General features: G+C 39.5%; 1 protein-coding gene across 1 annotated transcript in view; it reads left to right on the top strand.

Moving 5' to 3' along the window:
- The window catches only part of Exoc4 (exocyst complex component 4), a 725,423-nt gene that overhangs the window by 177,981 nt on the left and 525,414 nt on the right, over nucleotides 1-22,028 (top strand). Inside the window, exons 8-9 of the mRNA XM_032906792.1 lie at nucleotides 16,660-16,805; nucleotides 20,537-20,625. Of these exons, the coding sequence (XP_032762683.1) occupies nucleotides 16,660-16,805; nucleotides 20,537-20,625 (235 nt within the window). The remainder of the gene's footprint in view (nucleotides 1-16,659; nucleotides 16,806-20,536; nucleotides 20,626-22,028) is intronic.

Here is a 22,028-nt window from a genome sequence, read left to right as displayed (position 1 = left end):
CAGAAAGGAGTAACACCTGCTGTACTCTGACTCATATGTGACTGACAGACAATAGGGCCAATCTTGTACAGGCTTAGTGTAGGCAACCACAGATGCTCTGACATCAGGGTTGTGAATGGCTGTGTCATTCCACCAACTAGTTTTGTTGGGCAGCCAAAAAATATGACAAGAGAGGTTGGGGATTTAGCTCAGTGGTAGAGCGCTTGCCTAGGAAGCGCAAGGCCCTGGGTTCGGTCCCCAGCTCCGGAAAAAAAAGAACCAAAAAAAAAAATATGACAAGAATATGATTGTTTTGGGGAATCCCTGAGGCTTCCCTGACCAACTCATGAGGAGGTATGCCACCCCTGACATTTGGATCCGTAGCTTTTAGGAGCACTGCTACCTAGTGATAGGATATATCCTCCTTCAAAATAAAGGAGACATCCTCATTCTCATTCCTAATTTCTCTCTCTTTTTCTCACTGCTCTCCCCACTGCTTTGTCTTTCTCTGTAGTTTTGAAGCTAAAATCCTGTTCTCATAAACTTCCTGTTTATTGTCCATTCTCACTCTTTTCAGTGTTATTCCATGTCTGAAAATTTTTTGTGTCTCTATTTTATGTGATATCAATTATTACTAACCCTGTGCCTTTATTGAGATTTTTTCCTTTTTTCTGTTAGGTGGGAATTTTTTGTTTTGTTTTGTTTTATTGGCAGTCCCTTTTTAACTTTCCCTGGGTCCCTTTAATCTTTTACCAATGAATTTCTTTGAGCTAGTTTTTCCTTGAAAGGTTTCTTTTACTGTTGCAAGAGGCCTTTTGTTTTATGTGCTGCCCTGGCTGCCAGGATTTATTGAGAACTTCTTGCTTCTAGTTTGCTGTAGTTACACACCAGACCCGTTTCTTTTTTTCTTGTTCATTCCAACAACTCTGTCCAGATCACTGTTGGAATAGGAGGATTTCTTAGCCTGTTGCCTAAGTGTCTGGGTGATAGTTAAATAAATAATTTTCTGAGTTTTACTCCTAGAAATCATTTTTAGGCATATACAGAGAAAGACATGAATATTCAAATAAAATCAGTTTTCATGATTGCTGTTTTTATATCCATGGTATTTTGCCAAAGGTAGTTGTATTGTCCTAGTTCTGTCTTCTGTGTTCTTCTGCTTTCAAGTAACTGCTTTAGTTTGAACTGCTGCTCTAATGGACATGGGCACTGGTGTTTCGATGAGGGGAAAGTAAGCTAGGAGTGCCGGCAGCCTCTTAGACCAGTGACACTGTGGTCCCGAATGTTGGTCAGCGTTACTTTTTTGAAGTATAGGAAAAGAAGGGGGAAGGCTTTCTGTCTTTCTTTCTCCATAAGCGGGTGGCGTTTCCTTGGAGCAGCATCATTAAATCTTTACTTGAAGCTTAACTCTCTTCTGTCAGCCTTGAACTTAGTGGGAAATCATTAAACATTCTGGCAGTGGCTGTGTTTGGATCTAGATTTTGGCATTGTGAGTTGTTTTTATGTCTTTTTCATTTATGAGTCTTTTAATGGGAATGTGGGTGAGGTTGTGGGGTACTATTCATCAATTTACATCTTTACACTTAAACTTTTTTTATTTTTGCTTGTAGATTGCCTATTAATTTTAAGTAGGAGGTATATCTTCTTTTATCTTATTTTTCTTAGTTACAAGTAGGATTTTAAAATTTAAATATATGCGGTAAATATGGACCAACATATTTTTAAAGTCAGAAGATTTGCTAATCTTTTTTGTATTAATATACAAAAATTATTTATATGACCAAATGATTTTCTGCATTTCATATGGTCATGATATTTAATATTTTGACTTTTTTATATTTGTATATATTTTCTACATCTTCATTTCTGGACATGAATTATTTATAATTAGAACATTGTATATATTTGTGTATTTTGTCAACATGTATGTTTGCACCATGTGTGTTTTTTGTACCCACAAAGGCCAGAAGAGGCCATCAGATTTCGTGGAACTGGAGTTTCAGATGTTGTGAGCCACCAACCGCATGCTAGGATTTAACCCTGGGCCCTGTGGAGGAGCAGCCAGGACACTTACTCTGTGCTCTTTGTGCAGCTGCTAGGCATGGCTTAGTTAAGCAAGGTCTCCAGCAAAAGGATTTCAGTGTTAGGTGATTACTTAGCTCTGGTTTGAGTCTCAGCCTCACTTTAAAACCGTAGGGGAGGGGCAGGAATTTAGACTCATCATCTGCACTCTTATCTTTGGAATATTTGAAATGGTTCTCTGAGGCTGATGTCTGTTCAGGAAGATGTCTGCATGGTGCTAGCTTCCAGTTTGTTGTCGTTAGTATAAACTTGTAGTTCATAACTTACTGGTGTATGGAAAGAGGTTAGTTATTTTGATAGTGTGCTGTGAAAGATAGATATATTCTTTGGATATAACCTTCTTAATGAAAATTTGTGATTGGGATAAAAACTATGCAGCCAAGTTTATGATCTAGATACCTGCTTAGTAGTGTTGACATTAGTAACATGAGTTTTGCCTTCTGGCTTTCTGATTAGCTTTTCTATGAAAAAAGTATAGGAGAAGTCAAAAGACAGGACAAGAAAGAATGAAATCATTGGAGGAGACAGAAGAATATGAGCAATAATATGAGCACATACCTCATGTGCACATCAAATAGATGACTGATGTTTTAGGCAGTTAGGTTGTGAGAGAATTTGTACTTTGGCTGTAGAAATGTGGGGCATGGTTCTGAGTTGGTAATACAAAGCCGTAAATAAATCTGAGGAGAAACCTGTTGGCTATACTGGAACAGTGGCACAGCCCAGGCTTCTAGAGAAGGCAAGGATCTACCTGCACCATTCCACCTGCACCATTCTACCGCACCATTCTACCCGCATCATTCTACCCTCACCATTCTACCTGCACCATTCTACCCGCACCATTCTACCCGCACCATTCTACCCTCACCATTCTACCCTCACCATTCTACCCTCACCATTCTACCCGCACCATTCACCATTCTACCTTCTACCCTCACCATTCTACCCTCACCATTCTACCTTCAACATTCTACCCTCACCATTCTACCCTCACCATTCTACCCTCACCATTCTACCCTCACCATTCTACCCTCACCATTCTACCCGCACCATTCTACCCTCACCATTCTACCACCATTCTACCCTTCTACCCGCACCATTCTACCCTCACCATTCTACCTGCATTCCACCATTCTACCCGCACCATTCTACCCGCACCGTTCTACCCGCACCATTCTACCCGCACCATTCTACCCGCACCATTCTACCCGCACCATTCTACCCGCACCATTCTACCCTCACCATTCTACCCGCACCATTCTACCCTCACACCATTCTACCCACCATTCTACCCCCACCATTCTACCCCCACCATTCTACCCCCACCATTCTACCCTCACCATTCTACCCCCATTCCCCTTCTACCATTCTACCCTCACCATTCCATTCTACCCCACCATTCTACCCCTCACCATCTACCCCCCATTCTACCTCACCATTCTGCACCCCTCACCATTCTACCACCACCCATTCTACCCCCCATTCCATTCCACCCTCACCATTCTACCCCACCATTCTACCCGCACCATTCTCACCCTCCCCCCATTCTCCCTCCTGCACCATTCTACCCTCACCATTCTTCTACCCATCACCATCTACCTGCACCCCTGCACCATTCTACCCTACCACCATTCTATCCCTCACCATTCTCCCATTCTGCCCACCATTCTACCTGCACCATTCCACCCTCAACCATTCTACCCATTCTACCCTCACCATTCTACCCCCTCACCATTCTCCCCTACCATTCCCCATTCTATCCTCACCATTCCACCCTCACCCATTCTACCATTCTACCCATTCTACCTGCACCATTCTACCCTCCCCATTCTACCCTCCCCATTCCACCCTCCCCATTCTACCCTCTCCCTTCTACCCGCACCATTCTACCCGCTTCATTCTACCCGCACCATTCTACCCTCACCTTTCTACCCTCACCATTCTACCTGCACCATTCTACCTGCACCATTCTACCTGCACCATTCTACCCTCACCATTCTACCCTCACCATTCTACCCTCCCATTCCACCCACCATTCTACCCAAGACCATTCTACCCAACATTCTACCCACCATTCTACCTCACCATTCTACCCCTCTACATTCTACCCTGCACATTCTACCCTCACCATTCCCACCTGCACCCATTCTACCATTCTACCTGCACCATTCTACCTTCACCATTCTACCCTCACCATTCTACCCTCACCATTCTACCCTCACCATTCTACCCGCACCATTCTACCCGCACCATTCACCATTCTACCCTCACCATTCTACCCAACTACCATTCTACCATCCCTCCCACCCTACCCCACCATTCTACCCTGCACCATCTACCCCTCACCATTCTACCCCTCACCACCCTCACCATTCCCCTCACCATTCTACCTCACCATTCTACCCCACCATTCTACCCACCATTCTACCCCCATTCTACCCTCACCATTCTACCTCACCATTCTACTGCATCCCATTCTACCGCACCATTCTACCCCACCATTCTACCCCACCATTCTACCCACCATTCTCCATTCTACCACCATTCTACCTCACCATTCTACCTCTTTCCATCCCATTCATTCTACCTCACACCATTCTACCATCACCATTCTACCTCACCATTCTACCCACCCTCACCATTCTACCCACCCCATTCTTCACCATTCCACCCATTCTACCACCCATTCTACCGCATTCTACCTCACCATCTCTACCTGCACCATTCTACCCTCACCATTCTACCCTCACCATTCTACCCTCACCATTCTACCCTCACCATTCTACCCTCACCATTCTACCCGCACCATTCTACCCGCACCATTCTACCCGCACCATTCTACCCTCACCATTCTACCCGCACCATTCTACCCTCACCATTCTACCCTCACCATTCTACCCGCACCATTCTACCCGCACCATTCTACCCTCACCATTCTACCCTCACCATTCTACCCTCACCATTCTACCCTCACCATTCTACCCCCACCATTCTACCCTCACCATTCTACCCTCACCATTCTACCCTCACCATTCTACCCTCACCATTCTACCCTCACCATTCTACCCGCACCATTCTACCCTCACCATTTACCTGCATTCTACCTGCACCATTCTACCCTCACCATTCTACCCACCATTCTACCATTCTACCCTCACCATTCTACCCTCACCATTCTACCCTCACCATTCTACCCTCACCATTCTACCCGCACCATTCTACCCTCACCATTCTACCCTCACCATTCTACCCTCACCATTCTACCCTCACCATTCTACCCTCACCATTCTACCCGCACCATTCTACCCGCACCATTCTACCCGCACCATTCTACCCGCACCATCCCCTCACCATTCTACCCGCACCATTCTACCCTCACCATTCTACCCGCACCATTCTACCCGCACCATTCTACCCGCACCATTCTACCCGCACCATTCTACCCTCACCATTCTACCTGCACCATTCTACCCTCACCATTCTACCTGCACCATTCTACCCGCACCATTCTCTTCCATCTTCATATCTTACTCAACTTTCAGTTCTCTGCCCATTGTTTATGTTCAGAATTATTAGTGCTCATCCATTCTGGATAGGCTTCTTTTTAAAGTTATTCCTAGATTTGAATTATTTATAATTTAAATATTGTAGTATGTATATATTTTGTCAGCAAGTGTGTTTGCACCATATGTGTTCCTGTGCCCACAAGGGCCTGAAGAGGGCTTTAGCCAGGTCGTTTGATTCTTCCTTACTTTAGATTATTGACAGAAACTGATGGTAAGGCATGTATCCCGTGGAAGCATGTTCTTAGTAATAATGACGGAATAGCATCAAAACGATACATGTGTGAACTACTAACCTTCCTGTTTACTATCAGCAAATGCAATATGTGTACCTTTGAGATACACCTTTTAAAACTGTGTGTCAGTTGTATGTGAGGTCAGTTGTTCACTTCTCTGGTGCATTTCTATTTCCCTCCTTCCCCCATTAAATTGTCTTATCATGGCCTCAGCCGTTGTCTATCAATCTTTCTGATATGTAAAGTCTGCTTGTGTCCATCCTCTGTCAATCCATAAGCTTATCACGACGTATATACAAGGATAGGATTGCTACCTTTTCTGGAAGGAGGATAAGCTATAAATATGAACAAGGCTTTAAAAAAGCCTAACATAAATCACTAAGAAAAATCTGTAGTCAACCATGAGACTATAAAAATCACTGTGAATTATAAGTAATGCAACAAGGTTACAGAAATCATCTTCTGTGAAAGCAAAAATATGTTTCCACTTCCTCTAGTAAGGCTCAGTTATTTTAATATTATTGGTTGATCAGATTGTATGTGGAGTACCATATAGTAGAAATTTGGATGTAAAAGTTCTTGAAGGTAATTGATAATATGGAGGGAGCATTGATGCTTACTCTAACTCGCAGAGATTGCATTGAGTGCACTGCTGTGTTGTGATCAAAATAAATCTATGATGTGCTAATTGTAATATTATACATCTATGTATATACATGTTTAAATTATATATACATATAATTCCCTTTCCTGGTAAGGTCTATCTTGTATAGTTCAGGCTGCCTTCACACTTGGTATGTAGCCAGGCTGGCCTCACATCTGTGATCTTTCTACCTCAGACACAAAGGTCCTGTGTTTATAGGCATATACCCCCATGCCTAGCTTCCGCTTTCTAATTGCTCCTCGTTAGTAGTATATGGATTTTAAACTCTTCAGAAATCAAAATCTTTATTGAAAATTTCATACCTTTTTCTTTGATTTAGTTGCAGTTGTGTTTCCCCTGAAACTAGTGGTGACCTTTATGTCTTTTGCTTATAAAGAACCCAAAGAGTTTTCTTAAGCCTTCATTTATTTTTTTTGTATTGTATGCATTTGAGTACTATTTTCTTGGGAACTTAATTTTGAATAGATGTTTGTAAGCATTTTAGTATGTTGCAAAGAACAGTCTTTATTATAGCTATTCTGTTACCCCTTGGATAGCAATCATAACATCCTTGTTGAAGATTTTAATTGTAGTATACAGTTTTAATACAGTTAAAGACATGTGTTTGGCATATAAATTTATTTGAAATCAGGATGATTTCCCCTATTAAAGTACTTTATTCATGACATTCTGATTGAACAACTTCTGTTAATACTGGTGATAAAGCACAGGTGTAAGATACAGGGTTTTTTCTTAGCTTGCCAGTTGAGATCAAATTAATCCATTTTTAACAACATTGCCATTTTAAACTAGTATATGATTGAGTTCATAGTTCTATGATTCAGCCTGTTTTCAAATGTCAATCTTAAAGGAAGTCCACGTAGGCCAACATTACACTTCCACTGTTACTTATTTGTGACCACGCAAAGTCTCCAAGTATTCAGTTTCTAAGAGATTAGGAAATGTTTCAAACTCAAAAAATTTTCAACGTTTTAACAACCATTTTATTTTTCTTACATTTTAAGCTCATTACTTTTTAGTAGTTTCCCATCTTTTATCGTGAAGCTAAAGGTTATGAATGATAAACTCCCCATTTAGAACAGAACATATTTCTAATGTCAACCTGGGACATAGGAAGAAAACATACATTTAATTTCTAACTTTGTACCTGTAGAACCTCTTGCAGTGAGTTCTGGGCTACTTTGATCTGAGTGTTAAGGTGGTGATGGAGAAGTGAATTGCTATGGCTGAGTTAGCTGTTGTCTGCATAGTTAAGTGCTGATTCTAGCTTTAAACTGCCTGTGTGATATGCAAAAGTCCCAGCTTGTAGAGGTAAATCATTGCTATTTTGACTTAAAAAAAAAAAAAAGATGATTTATCTCTACTAGTAGCAGTGTGTTAAACATTAAAAATAACAGAATTTTATACAACATATAGCAGTTTAGCTGTTGACTTGGATCTCATTTCCCAAATAACAGGTTAATATTACTTTTTAATTTGAGAATTATTGATTTTAATAGATTAAGCCTCTGAAAATATACACTATGAAAAATACATTTTGTGGCTCCTCTGTTTCCTTTTCTCTTGGTCTAAGCCAGAATGTCTGTGAGTTATACATTCTGTACTCAACTGAGAAGCATTCTGTCTTCATCCATGAGCCCTTATTCAGAGATATTTTTGCTACTGAAAAGTAAATGTAGTGGAACTGGCGGCTGTCTGCAGCTCTTCTTGTATGTTACTAGAACTGAATGGTAGAACATCATACATATTTAAATGGTCACCACATTCGCCTAGAGGCACATTTAGCTGGAAAAGTTTAGTAGTATTGTTTAATGGGTTCAGAAGTAACAGTAGTTATCCCAAAACCATCAAGTTAGGCAATAACTATCTATGTGGTAGGAAAGAATGTCACTCTCAGGTCTGATAAACTGTTGCCTTCTGAAGTACAGATTCGTAGTTAACATTCACATGATTACATTGTCAGGTAGGCTTATCAGGGATGGGATCTTCACATGAGCCACTTTGGTAGATCCAGTAGTAACTGTGACCTAGAATCTGTAGTTTAGCATCTGTGTTGGATGTGTCAGAAAACTTAGGCAACTGTACAAATGAAGTTCCACTGGCTCCTTTACAGGTGTTGATAGTCATTTTGATCTGAATCGTAGGTGTGCCTTTATAAATTCATATATCTTACATATCTTAGAGTTCAAGATGAAGCATAGAAGTGATTTGTAGATCTGAGCCAACTCCACCTTCACATTTAGGTGACAAATTTAGGTTCCTACCTCACAGAACATAATCATGGATACTGTTTCTACTAATAGATGGAATTGTAGGAGTAGATCATCGAAAATAGAGAACAGAGATAAGCACCCTGGATGGAATCTGCTAGTGGGATGGCTTTTTGCGTGTGTTGTCCCTTGATTATTCGTGTAAGTGAACAGAAACAGAATGCCATAGTTCCTTGGAATAAAAGCGTCCTGAAGAGCTCCGAGCACTCCGTTCGCATGTGTGTATTACCTGGTATACTACCGTGCATGTGTGTTGCAGAATGGACAGACATACCAGTGATGTATTGATATTTGTGGTTAGCCATGAGAGGAGATTGAAGTTGACTTAGAGAGAGATGAAATGATTTTTTAAGTTAGTAAGGATCTGTGGAGTGAATAGCTTGATTTGATGAGAGAGCAACTCGCCAGTCTGATTAGAGTCCTGTTGTACATATTATAGTGATGATTGATTAATAAGAGGTTTTTTCTTTCAAATATCAATTCCTGGGAATTTTATGTCCCCTGATCCTCTCTTTTTCTTTCTTCCTCTTTTCCTTAATTGATAACCTGTCCTGATTATCTGTTTTGTTGGGTAATTCCAATTCTATAGAGAAAGATTTCATCTACATAAAAGTATTGATTTACTTGATAGTGAATACACCCATACAGGTACACACAGGTGCAGGCACACATGCACACACACATGATAGAACTTGTTGTATGAAGGAGGAGGTGGGGAAGAGAAGAGAAGGGAAGAGAATGGATATGAAAACCTTTTTATCTTTTAGGCTCATATAAAGAGAATGTGCTTCTTCTCTACTGAGAAATTCTGTTTGCAGGCTAATCTCCTAACTTTGATCCAGGCTATTCCCGTTGCTGTTGTTTCAAAAAGGCTCTATCTAGTAAGGGCTAGTGTTTCAGTCCAGAGTACCCTTGTCCTGCATAGACCTCACACTGAGTGAAACGCTTCTGTCGGTGAGCTGTATCTCAAAGCTTTATTGACCTTTGTGGAATTGAATCGTCCAAATGAATCTCACCAAGGCCGTTCTCCTGTTGTCGTAGCTGTAGCTCCAGCAGCAATGCTGAGCACTCAGACTTTGTAAAACAAACAAATGAAGCAGTGCTGTGAGAGTGTGTGTTGAGCAAACACAGAATTCTCTCAAACTTGTAGGAAGGAAAGTGGAGAATTGAAAGTATAGTTAGAGACAATAGAGTTTCTGAGGACTTTTTTTTTTTCCCATAAATGTTTACCTAGATTAAGGAATATTTATTTTTCTTCTGGCTAGATAGTATAATGCAGATGTTATTTGTTTGAGTCCTTTATTTTTTCTGGAGCAAAGTCTTTCCATCTTATTATTATATCAGTGGTTGCTATACCTGGTCTCTATCAGCTGGAGACCTGGAAGAAGTACTAGAGATGATGTGAGCATGTGTCTCGGGCTTCCCTTCATTCTATTGCAGAACATAGGCCCTCAGAAACTGTGGGATGTCGCTCCAAAGACAGGATTTTTCTTTCAACTGTGATGACACTATAATTGATCAAATATATTCTTTCTAGGAATTATAAATTCTTTTTGGAGTTTGAGGAGATGTCATGTTCATTTGTCAACATGTCACTCCAGGGACACAGGTGCAGTGAATTTATGGGGAAGTGCCTCATGTTTCTCCAAATCATATAAATTGAAACTGAAAAAAAAAAAAAAAAAAAAGAAAAACAAACCAACCCTGTGGTGGATTACTCCTCAGATGGGGAGCAATTAAAATCTCTGTGTTGATGGCATTTCCATGTGACTCTTAGGGTTCCCTGTAGCATAGGTGAAGTCAGGTGCAGGAGGATAGCGGAAGAACTTGGGAGACTTGTAGATGTTTTCTCAGAAAAGAATACTACAATACTGCACCGTTTCTTCTCTAGCAGAGAGAATATTACACATCTTAGTCAAGTGCATGATTAACTTTGACATTTGAAATAGAACTTCATACAAAAATAAGCTTGGTAGTTTTGCATGTTTAATTAAGACGTTTGGTTCTTGTCAAGGCTGCTCTCCCCCTCCCCCCATGAAGGGCAATATATTCTCAACTTCTGAAATTTCAGAAACCTGTACTTAACCTTTAATCGTTATTCCATTTACATGGAAATCTGATTAACAACTTTTAAAGTTCATGAGCTCCTGGTAAATGCAATTAAGACCTTTTGGGGGTTTGCTATTAAGAGCTGGCATTTAAAGAAGACTAGGATATGGCTACAGTTGCTGTCTTCGCTATAGCAGGATGTCTTAAGCAATTAGCAGAGAACATGAAGTACATGAATTGTACTGCATTGCTTCTGCGTTAACATGGTTGCTATTTAAATAGGTTGCTATCTTTCCCTTCTCTCTAACTTGCTTTCTCCCATGAGCTTATTACACAGGGGGAGCACAGTGTCAAGGCTAACTAGGTGGAGGTGTGGTGCTCTGCAGTACTGAAAGTGATGCTCACAGCCCCTCCTCCTTGTAGTATTCTCCAGTCCTGTTTTCAGGCATGCAGTCTCAGGTCGTGTGTGATCACATTCGTCATCCTTCTTTACTGACTTTCTATCATTTCACCACTGGATAAATTATTACAAAAATAATTACGGTATACAACTATTTTCAAAGCTCAAGTACTTCGGCTGTAGGATTCCAGGTCCTGTTCTTGAGTTACGGGTGCAGGAAGGAGGAGAGTTGGTTGGTGCAGGGTCATGTAATTTCATGTATAGGCCGACATGTGTTGATGCATACAGGTTGGGTGGCAAATAATTCAAAGTGGAAAGGGTTATACTGGATCATATGCTGTCTATGAAGCACAATTTTTTTTTTTATTTCACTTAGGAACAGAGTTAGTTCCCATTGATGAATGCATGTAAGTAATAAGGTACTTTATGTATGTCAGGGCACTGCTTTTAGTGTTTAGAGATGATCAGTAAAATCATGAGGTCACATATGAAGAGAGGCAAATTAGCAATATATATTCCATATAGCTACTATTAGAGAATACTTGCACCTTCGTATATTTCAGTATCGTGAAATTTTTATGATCAGACATTGTTTTTGAATAAGAGATCAGATTAAAATAAGGAAGTATTAAAAAATAAAGTTAGATGAGAAAGTGAATCTAAAATAATTAAATTTTACACCAGAATTATCAGTTCTTCATTTTTGACCCTAGAGTTTCTATCTGTACTATAAACTAATTTAAATAATCAGTATAGCTCATTTGATCGACCTTTTAATTTATTATCAACCTCATTTGTAACAGATAGATGAAATAATTTAGTTCCATGTTTTGAATTACCATGTAACTTCTTAGTATAAATAGTATATGTAATAAAAAAAACCTAATATAGATATGAAATTTTATGTTGGAGATAGATTTTTTTTTAAACATAAGCCTACAAGAAGTCTAGAGCGGATAATTTTAATTGAGTTTTAATTACAAAGATTTTAAAATGATATTTGAGCTTTATATGAAGTTGTGGTAATACAGAGTTTTAAGCAAAGTGCTTTCTTGTCAAGTTACATAAGGAGGTTAAGTGACAGGTAAAAGTTAAATATCCAGCTGTAGATGCTTACCTGCCAGGCCTGGGGAAACATACACATAGCTGCTGGTGATCCTGGAAGCACTTAAAGGTACAGAAAAGGCTTTGAAGGCAGCATGGGATCGGATTGGTTCTTACAGGAGCAGAACAACTTAGGTATCCATGAAGTCCTTTCTAGTTAGGGATACTAGGCATATACATTCAAAGCAGGGTACAAAGGGCCTTGGTTCTGGATAAGCCAACTGAGGTTTTCTTTGTGGACTCCTTTATTTATCTCTGTATCTAGGTGCTGTATTCTTAGTGCTTTCAAACTTTAGTACCTCCCAGGCCTAACAGTGTTTCTCTCAAACCCCAATAAGACAGTCTTTAGCATACTTCCTAGCATTCTGTAGATACAAATAAATGTTAATTGAATCTGGATCTGTACCTGTTATTTCTGTGATCTCATTTTGAATGAATTATAAGTGGTTTTTAATATGTGTCAATAGTCACATGTTATAGAGAACCAATATGAAAGTGTCTTTAGTAACTAAACTGCTAATTGGAAATGCTGGGTCTTAGGTACTTAATTGAATAAACTGTCTCCAGAGAGCAATTTGGCCCTTTTCCAAGATGCATTAACTCTTTGGGGTCATTAGGGTAGCACTTATCTCATTGGAGCAGAAATTTAATAAATGCTGCTCCCATGATGTGAGTAAATTAATGTACCTGAGAAAGCCTGAAGTTTCACCATGGGTGCCGTAGCTCTACCCTGGGGAGCTCATCTGTGAATGTGGAACACCAGTGAGGAGCTGCCCTTTAGATTATATTACTTTCAATTCAGGTACCTAAGTGAGCAGCTGCTCTGCTTAGGATGCCGTGTTAGGTATCAGAGATACAAAGAAAAGCTGTGGCTTGAACTCAGAGAGAAGGTTATAAAAACCCACAAACAGGAAATAGACAAAACAAAACACAAAAGAAGGAAAACAAACATGCAGGAGAAAGCCTTGGAGAAACTCCAGTAGCTGCATAGGTTGTAAGTGGAGTGAGATAGTGAGTGTGGACAGTAATCTCCTGGGTCATGATGTCTGTTTGTAAGTTTTACTCAGATTTATTATTGCAATGTACAATCTGCTCAATATAGATGTCTATACACAGATATGAACGAATCTTTACATATGTGTATGAACTTTGAGCTAGATGAACAAACACCTTTTTGAAAGTGCTATTTTTCTTGAATATTTCATTTCATCACCATGTGTATATGGAATACTTAGTTCTACCACTAACCTAACATTAGGCAAGTGGCCAGCCAGCCTCCTTTGGAAATATCTTACATTTGTCTGTGAGGCCATTATGAGTAATACTAATCTGTTCTCCCCATCAAAGTTCAACTGGCAAGATAGATACAGCTAGTTGTTATTGTAAGACTAAGGAGAGATTACATAAAAAGATCACTGTTCAAAAAAATGCTGTAAAGAGAACTGAATTAGTACAACCACAGAAAGCCAAAAACTCAGAACCCCTTTTCCCTTACACATGGAAAGATATCTTCCCCTTACATGTGGAGTCATGTTAATAATAAGCCTACAAATTTCATATTTATTTTTAGAAAACTCTGTATGCATAACTAAATACTTCCCATAGATAATGTGTTAAGTAAATGAGATTAAGTGGTAAGTGAGGAGTTCCTTCAGAATGATGTTACTAGTGTTCAGGAACTTATACATTTCAGAATTTTGTTGCTTCATTACATCATGGGATTTCTAACGGACACAGCGACAACTGCTAACCCACGAGTATACTGGCAGAGCTGTGCACACGGATTGTGTTTGTAGACATATCAGTTGGGACTAGGCACCACACAATCTCTAGTTCTCTATGTTTGATCAGCTAAGGCTTTCTGTACTGATCCCTATCTGTTTCCAAGAGGAATTTCTGTGATGAGAGGTTATAACTAGACTAATTGTCAGAACATGGTAAATATTTATCGTGTTGTTAGGGAACATACTGGTTTAGTGAGGTGGTGTTTGTAGGTCCTCTTCTAAGATCTGTTACTTCACTAGCCTTGGGTAGTTGTTTATTCCATTACTAGCCCTGAGATCATATATATTTACACACATGTATATGATATGTATGAGCATGTATACATATATACACATACACACATATATAGCTTACATTATACGGAAAGTTGTGTTTATGGATTCAGGAATATATGTCATTATATCATATTCAAATTCGTATAGAGAATAAGGGGACACCTAGGAAGTGTTGGGGGATAAAAGGGTAGGTTGAAATGATTTAATTATATTATAATTAAAAATTATTGAAGTAGTCCTACATTTAAAGTTAGGCGGTAAGAATAAACAATGTGTAAAAATAAAATGTCAACTGGAGGAATAGCTGCTTGTATCTGAAAATAATTTAAGTTTTAGCAAATTTGATTTTACCTTTGAAATGTGAGTAGAGTTAAGTCAAGCATACCCTTACACATGTGGGAATATAATTTGTGAGAGACATCAGCAGTAAAACATACCATGGCAAAGGAAACCATAGATGTGAAGGCTACTTTTAGAACTTTGGGACCTAAAGACAAAAAGGAATTAAGGATTTCAGATAGCACATAATCGCCAAAGGTGAATTTTGATGAGAAGATGGAAGTAGAATCTGTTTAAAGATGGTGATATCCTGGGGGAGAGCCAGACAAACAGTGCTGCAAGGCAGTAAATCAAGGATGTCACTGACGTGGGGAAAGACCCCTGATCTTAAGATCCAGGGCTCTGGGGAGTGCTTGTTGTTCTGCCCTGCTTGGTGATTTATTGTGAAGGCCATCTCTTCTTTCCCTGCAGCGTAAGCAAGGCCTTACAGCAATCGCTGGGTTCAGTGTAGCCTTACGCTTTCACAGTAGCCTATCTCTCTTGTTGGGGATAAGTCCATTGACACTGTGAATTAGTAAAGATCTTTCTATCTCTGTCACTTTGAAATTGTTTTTGAGTATCCTAGCTTTCTTTTGATCGTATATGGCTGAGTATCTTTCCAGTAGCTCTCAGTCCACAGCCTGGTCACTGTAAGTGGAGACTCAAATCAGTGTCTGCCTCATAGATGGTTGAGTGATGCTTATCAGAGATGATATTTGTTCCTGTTGCTTTATGAACTTGGTGGATAGTGCTCTCACGTTCCCATAAGTAAGGTAAACATTTCCCATTCCATTACAGTGTTTTGTGGATTCCTGCACCATTTCTATTGTGCAGAAGCTGTTGATACCCACAGTACTGCTCTTAAAAAGAGTTTGTGAAGCTCTGTGGAACACCTGGTCATGAACAGGATTTGGAAAAATTTAAGACCTAATCTTCAACTACAGAATATAGATAGAAATTCAGACTTAATGGATTTGAGACTCAAAAGAATGCTAATGTTTAAAAAACTTCTAATGTTTAAATAACATGTTTGCTTGTGGCAGACCTTCCAAGTTACTAAATAATGCTCATAGGCTTCAGAATTGGTTTACGATGATGATATTTAAAATAGATTAATGTTCAATGAGTGAGTAAATCAGATGCAACTTTGACTCTCTGAAAAACGTTGGTAGTTTTGTCTTTTTTTTTTAATGACAGAATCAAGTTATTAGGTATTTTTTAGGAACTATTGTGCTTTCTGATTTCTGTTTTTTCATGGATTGTTTAGAATTCTGCTAACTAGTTGCCTCTAGCGCAGGCTCCAAACCTTGTGGTTCTGTAGTGAGTTGATCTTATAAGGAGTACCTTTTGGAAGAAGTTAATCAAAAACAATTGCCTCCCCTCCCCCCATTTCAAGGTAAATAGCAGTTCTAGTAAGCTTGGCAGGTCAGGAGTACCTTACTCAGCCCCACTTCCTAGGCTTCCTTGACAGGTGTGCTGTCATGCTTGTATATAGTGCTGACAGAACGAAGGGTTACAGCATGGACCCTGCCATTAGCCCATCAGTGACTGCTTTGCAGCTTACAAATCTCTCTGAACCCACAACCTAACACATCTAAACAGAGTAATGCGTTGCCTAGAGCACAGTGAGTGCTCAGTAAATGTTAGGCCATTGCTGCTAATGCTGCTGTACTTTGCAATAATGAGGATTAAATGCTAAGTAAAGAAGAATTTTGACGAATTCCCTCAGCATGCTACCTGGCATGTTCCAATGCCTATAAACTCCCGTTCCCTGTGAATTGCTAACAAGAATATTATTTTATGGCCGTAATAAAGCTTTTCTTATATCTTTGAATAGAAGAATGAATATCTAGGCTAATATATTCTCAAAGTCTGAGATGAGGTTTTTAAATATATTTGTACAATAAATTCAACTCCTCATTGTGATTGTGCAGATGCTGTTGACTGAATACTTGGATATGAAGAACACACGTACTGCATCAGAGCCGTCAGCTCAACTAAGCTATGCCAGTACTGGACGAGAGTTCGCAGCCTTTTTTGCCAAGAAGAAACCACAAAGGCCAAAGAATTCTCTTTTCAAGTACGTATCACAGTGTGGAGAGCCAGCTCTGAGGGTGAGGGCTTTCTACACCATCCACAGCCACACATTTGCTAGCTGAAGCTGCCTTGGAGCAATTTATAGGAAGTGAACGTATTTTATTTTGTATCTTGTTGCCTTCTGTCAGGTAAAGTGGCTGTTTTCGAATGGCTATCGGACTATCTATAACTCTGAGTACATTTTTAAAGGTAGTTTCTGGGACTTTTATACAAAATCAAGAGAAGTAAAACTTCCCAGGTATTTCTGGGGAATTTTATATTAAATTAAAGGAAATGAAATATGTTATCCTTGACAAAGCCCCCAGTGCCAAAAATAACCTTTGTTTTTAATACAGGAACAATCCAAAAGCTTTTAATTTTTTCTTAATTACCATTTTAGTGAGCTCTACCAAGCCATGTGCTCAGAATGTGCATTTCTTGGTGACAGTGATGTTAGTAATACTGCCAGCTGGTGCTGATTGAATACTTTTTATGTACAAGATTCTGTGCACATGGTGCGTTTATCAAAATGATTTCAATAAAGCTATTTAATTTGGTATTAGTCAAATTTTAGCAACTGTAAGCAGCAGAACCTAAGCTTCATTCCTTACTAAGTTCTATAAATACAAAAGTCTCATAAACAAAAGCTCATCCATGAGAAATATTAAGTAAATTATGTAAAGCGATAGATCCCTCAAGTTGTAGTGAGATACAGACAAGAGGAGAGAAGCCTCTCACCCTGAAATCTAGTTTGTGTCTGCAGCTGGTTGAGAGTAAAAAGCCTTGCCACAACTGACAAATTGCAGTAGCCTGCAGAGACAGTCTCTTTTGGGAAAACCCAGAGATGCTCAAACAAGGACATTAAAGAGAACACAGGAGGGCTGGAGAGATGGCTCAGTGGTTAAGAACACTGACTGTTCTTCCAGAAGTCCTACGTTCAAATCCCAGCAAGTACATAGTGACTCACGACCATCTTTAAAGAGATCTGATGCCCACTTCTGGTGTGTCTGAAGATAGCTGCAGTGTAATTATATATAATAAAGAAATCTTAAAAGAAAAAAAAAAGCAAAAAAGAAAAAAGCAAAAGAATGCAGGAACTACACTTGCCAAGGGTCTGTATGTTCATGCCCTTGAGCTTAACAATATCCATATTCTGTTTCATCCTCCAGGTTGAACGATGATCTTCATGAGCCATCATACACTTTTATTTGAAAAAAAGGAAAAAAAATTAAAATAAGCACATTGTGTATTTTATTTCATATTTTTACTGTTTTTAAACTTGAAATTTGCTTAATCTTTGAACCTGATTATAAATTATATTTTTGCAGCAATATAACTTCAAAAGCCACAAGAACATATATATGTGTATGTATGTGCATACACACACACACACACACACACACACACACACACACACACACTTCAGTGCCATTCTCTCTTCAGGCTTTTACTCCTGTTTGTGTGCATATTACTGTCCCTTTCTTCTGTCACTCAGTTTCTCTCTCTCCTTCCCTCCCTAGTTCTTTCTCCTTTGAAAGCTACACTTACCTTTGCCCTATGTACTTGTTCTTTCTCTGATGAATATTCAGACCAAAAGCATGTTGGGGATGAAGGGGCATATTTGGCTTAAATTTCCAGATTAGACCATTATTGAGGAACTCCGGGCTTGAACTGAAGTAGCAACTGTGTATGAAGGGTCCGGATAACATTGCTTACTTATTTGCTCTCTCCCGCTGGGCTTCTCAGCCAACTTTTTAATACAGTGTGGGTCTACATGCCTGAGGATAGTGACACCCACCGTGGGCTGGGCCCTTCTACACCAATTGGCACTTAAAACATATGGCAATCTGATCAAAGGTGGTCTTTCTTGATGTTCTCTTTTTTCAGGATTGTGTTATGTTGGCAACAAAGACTCAGTAATATAACCTTCTAAACTGAAGAAAGCAGGCGTCAGGGTTCTCACATGCCATGTTCTCAGCTATCACTGTCTTCAGGCCGAGACCAAGCACACATATTCAGTCATTCAGTGTTGCCCAAATTGTAGGATTGGGGTTGGGATGGGGGTGTGGGGGAACCCCTTAATTGTTAGAAATGAAAAATGTTAAATAATTCTTATACATTTATTATTATTATTGGGCAGAAATAAAACTCATTATCGTCCCAGAATTGGGCAGTTAAACAGATCTGCTCTCTTTTAACTTGGATCCACTGTTAATGAGCCATGCAGGCCTGAGGAGGTCTCATATCTGAGCTTGCCTCAGTGGCTTTCACTATCAGATAAGGAGGGGAGACTAAAGAATCTCTCATGCCTCTTTTGCTCTAAAATTATCTCAGTGTATGACTTGTTGCAAACAGAAAGAGAATTCATGAATAGCAAGCCTATCAAGTCATAAAGGACTCAGATTGTGGAGAGCTATAATCTGTTTCTATCGAATCTGTGAAGGACTTTATTACCCTCTTTAATTGCCCTTAGCCAAGGTTAATTGTGTTTAAGTTCTCTCTTATTGTACATTTACTTCTTTATTCTTCGCTTGAGAGTTTGTTTTTTCCTTTGCGATCTCTGATCAATAGCTGTCAGCAGGCTTTTGGAGGTCAGTGGCTCCTTTTCTGCACTTGACTGGCAGGTGGCACGTTTGAAGTACTGCACACTTCGCCCTGCTTCCGGCTCTTGGTGCTCTTAGTTCTTGGTGGGGTGCAGAGAGCAGATCAAGTAACTGAAGTATTTCCTTCCCAGGCTGATACTCATCTTGGTATTCATGCTCCTTGTCAAGGGCTGGATAAAAGAGACATGATTAAGAAAATGATGCTCCTTTCTTGTTGCTGCCGGTCCCTGAGTCCACGGACTCCGTTGCTTTCTCCCTATGTTGTTGACCCTTTAAAGGCAGAGTTCTTGGAAGGATCCCTTCTTTCCTCAGCTTCTTTTCCTGGCTTTGAAAGTCTCAGATACGAAAGGGAATCTGTTACTCATCAAAGGATTTGCTATTTGATACAGTCACAGTTTCACTTTGCTTTATTTATACCTATAAGCTATTCTTTATGACCAATTTGTTTTGTGTTCCTTGTTTTTACCTTTAGAGACCCATTCTTTACCACAATTCTGTTTCCCATGTTTCTGATCTAAACAGTTCCTGGAGAATACTTAAATGGTGCTATATAGCAGGCTAAAACTAGCAGCCATTTGGAAAGTCTTTTTTAGAACATTTAGTTAGGGACTAATGATGCCTTGCTTTTTTGATATCACTGATCTTTTCTAGAATCCTCTGCATTAATCTTTTAATTTATCAATTCAGGAAGAAAACTGCTCTGAAGAGCCATTATGTCTGCTTAGGCAGAGGTTAGTCAGTGATGGGTTTTGATTTGGGTAGTAGCCCAATTAGAATGACTTTGTAGGATACATTTGTTGCTGTAGATGTAGTCATGCTCTAATATGATGATGATGACTATGGCTATGAGGATCTGAAGGTAACAGAAGTGGAGGAGGGCAGTATTATTGTAGGTGAAGAAGGCAAAAGGGAAAAGATCCAAATACTCCTGAGAGGAACACTAGCAGGGATCTTCTTTATAAAACAAGGTTTGGGCAGTGCTCTCTGGACTTTTTATGGTATAGCCAATATGTCATAATTGTTATACACCAGGGAATGTTATACGGACAAGAATAGGATAGAATTTTTGGGGAGCATAGAGATGGATGGCCCTACGTGACTTAACTGTGTGGTACCGTGTGCTGCATTTTAGGTTTGAATCATCCTCCCATGCTATCAGTATGAGCGCCTATCTCCGAGAACAGAGAAGGGAGCTGTACAGTCGGAGTGGAGAACTTCAAGGTAAGTGATTGATTGCACTTCTCTAGAAAATCAGTTGTCTGCAGGATTGTCTGCAGTGGAGAACATGTGAGTGTATGTTCTGCTTTCACAGTTCCTTTTAGACAACAAATTCTAATGAATTGTTAGTCCTTTCCCATTACTACCCTGTCATTTCCCAACGTCTGATATCAAGCTTCTAAAACTAATACTAAAACTAATTGCCACTGAGGTGGAAATTCTAAGCAGATGTGTTGAAGCAAGACTGAGTCCAGCAACATTTAAATAAAATGCTAGTCTTATGTCGGCCAGTATGATTGTCCTTTTGTTTATTACTTTTGAAGTCTTCTGGAGTCTGGCAGGTGGAAAATGGGAAGCTCAGCCTTTGTCATGTAAAGAGTTCACAGATGCTTTCTGGATAGTGTGGTTTCACCTTGTAAATTGACCCATAAGATATTTGGACCCATTTGTGCTTACTAGCAAGTTTTAATTTTCAGGGGAAATATTTTTAAAATAAATTATAATATAAATAAAATAAGATCTGAGGTACCAACATTATATTTTGTGACAAAGAAATAGATACTATCTTAGGGTTTCTGTTGCTGTGACTTTCTTCACCTCGACCAAGGCAACTCTTAGAAAGGAAAATGTTTCACTGGGGGATAGCTTCCGGTTCAGAGTTTTAGTATATTATCAACATGGCAGGAAGCATGGAGTTGCACATGTAGACATGGTGCTGGAGAAGGAGCTGAGAGTTTATATTTAGATCCAAGAGGCAGAGAGAGAGAGAGAGAGAGAGAGAGAGAGAGAGAGAGAGAGAGAGAGAGAGAGAGAGACAGAGACAGAGAGACAGAGACAGAGACAGAGAGAGAGGGAGAGAGGGAGAGACAGAGAGAGAGACAGAGAGAGAGACAGAGAGAGAGAGAGACAGAGACAGAGACAGAGACAGAGAGAGTGCCAGCCAGCCTTGAGCCTATGAAACCTCAAAGCACAGTTCCCAGTGATACACTGACTCCTAAGAGGCCTCACTTGCTCCACAAGGCTACACCTCCTGATTCCTGTCAAGTAGCCCCCCTCCCTAATGACCTAATTCAAGTATCAAATATGTAAGCCTATGGGGGCTATACCTATTCAAACTGCCACCCTAGCCATGGTGAAATACATATATGAAGAAAGATTTATGAGGGTTTCCTAATCATTATTAGGTGTTATAAGAAATGGAAGTCAAATACAAAGAAATTTAAGATAGAGATTTAAGATCCAGGTAACAAAGAGAGACATGTGTACACATGCCTGTGTGCATGGTCAGCCCTCCTATCCGTACATTCTTTGTGAAGTTGCTTCTATGCTAAACACGTATTGGCTCTTTCTATCATAGCTTAAATACTTTAATAGGGCACCTATTGCTATAGCATTTATATCATATT

Source organism: Rattus rattus, chromosome 6 (assembly GCF_011064425.1).
Source record: "Rattus rattus isolate New Zealand chromosome 6, Rrattus_CSIRO_v1, whole genome shotgun sequence".
In the NCBI taxonomy this organism is placed as follows: Eukaryota; Metazoa; Chordata; class Mammalia; order Rodentia; family Muridae; genus Rattus; species Rattus rattus.
The sequence above is the reverse complement of the archived record's forward strand: the minus strand, read 5'-3'. Positions and strand labels throughout refer to the sequence as shown.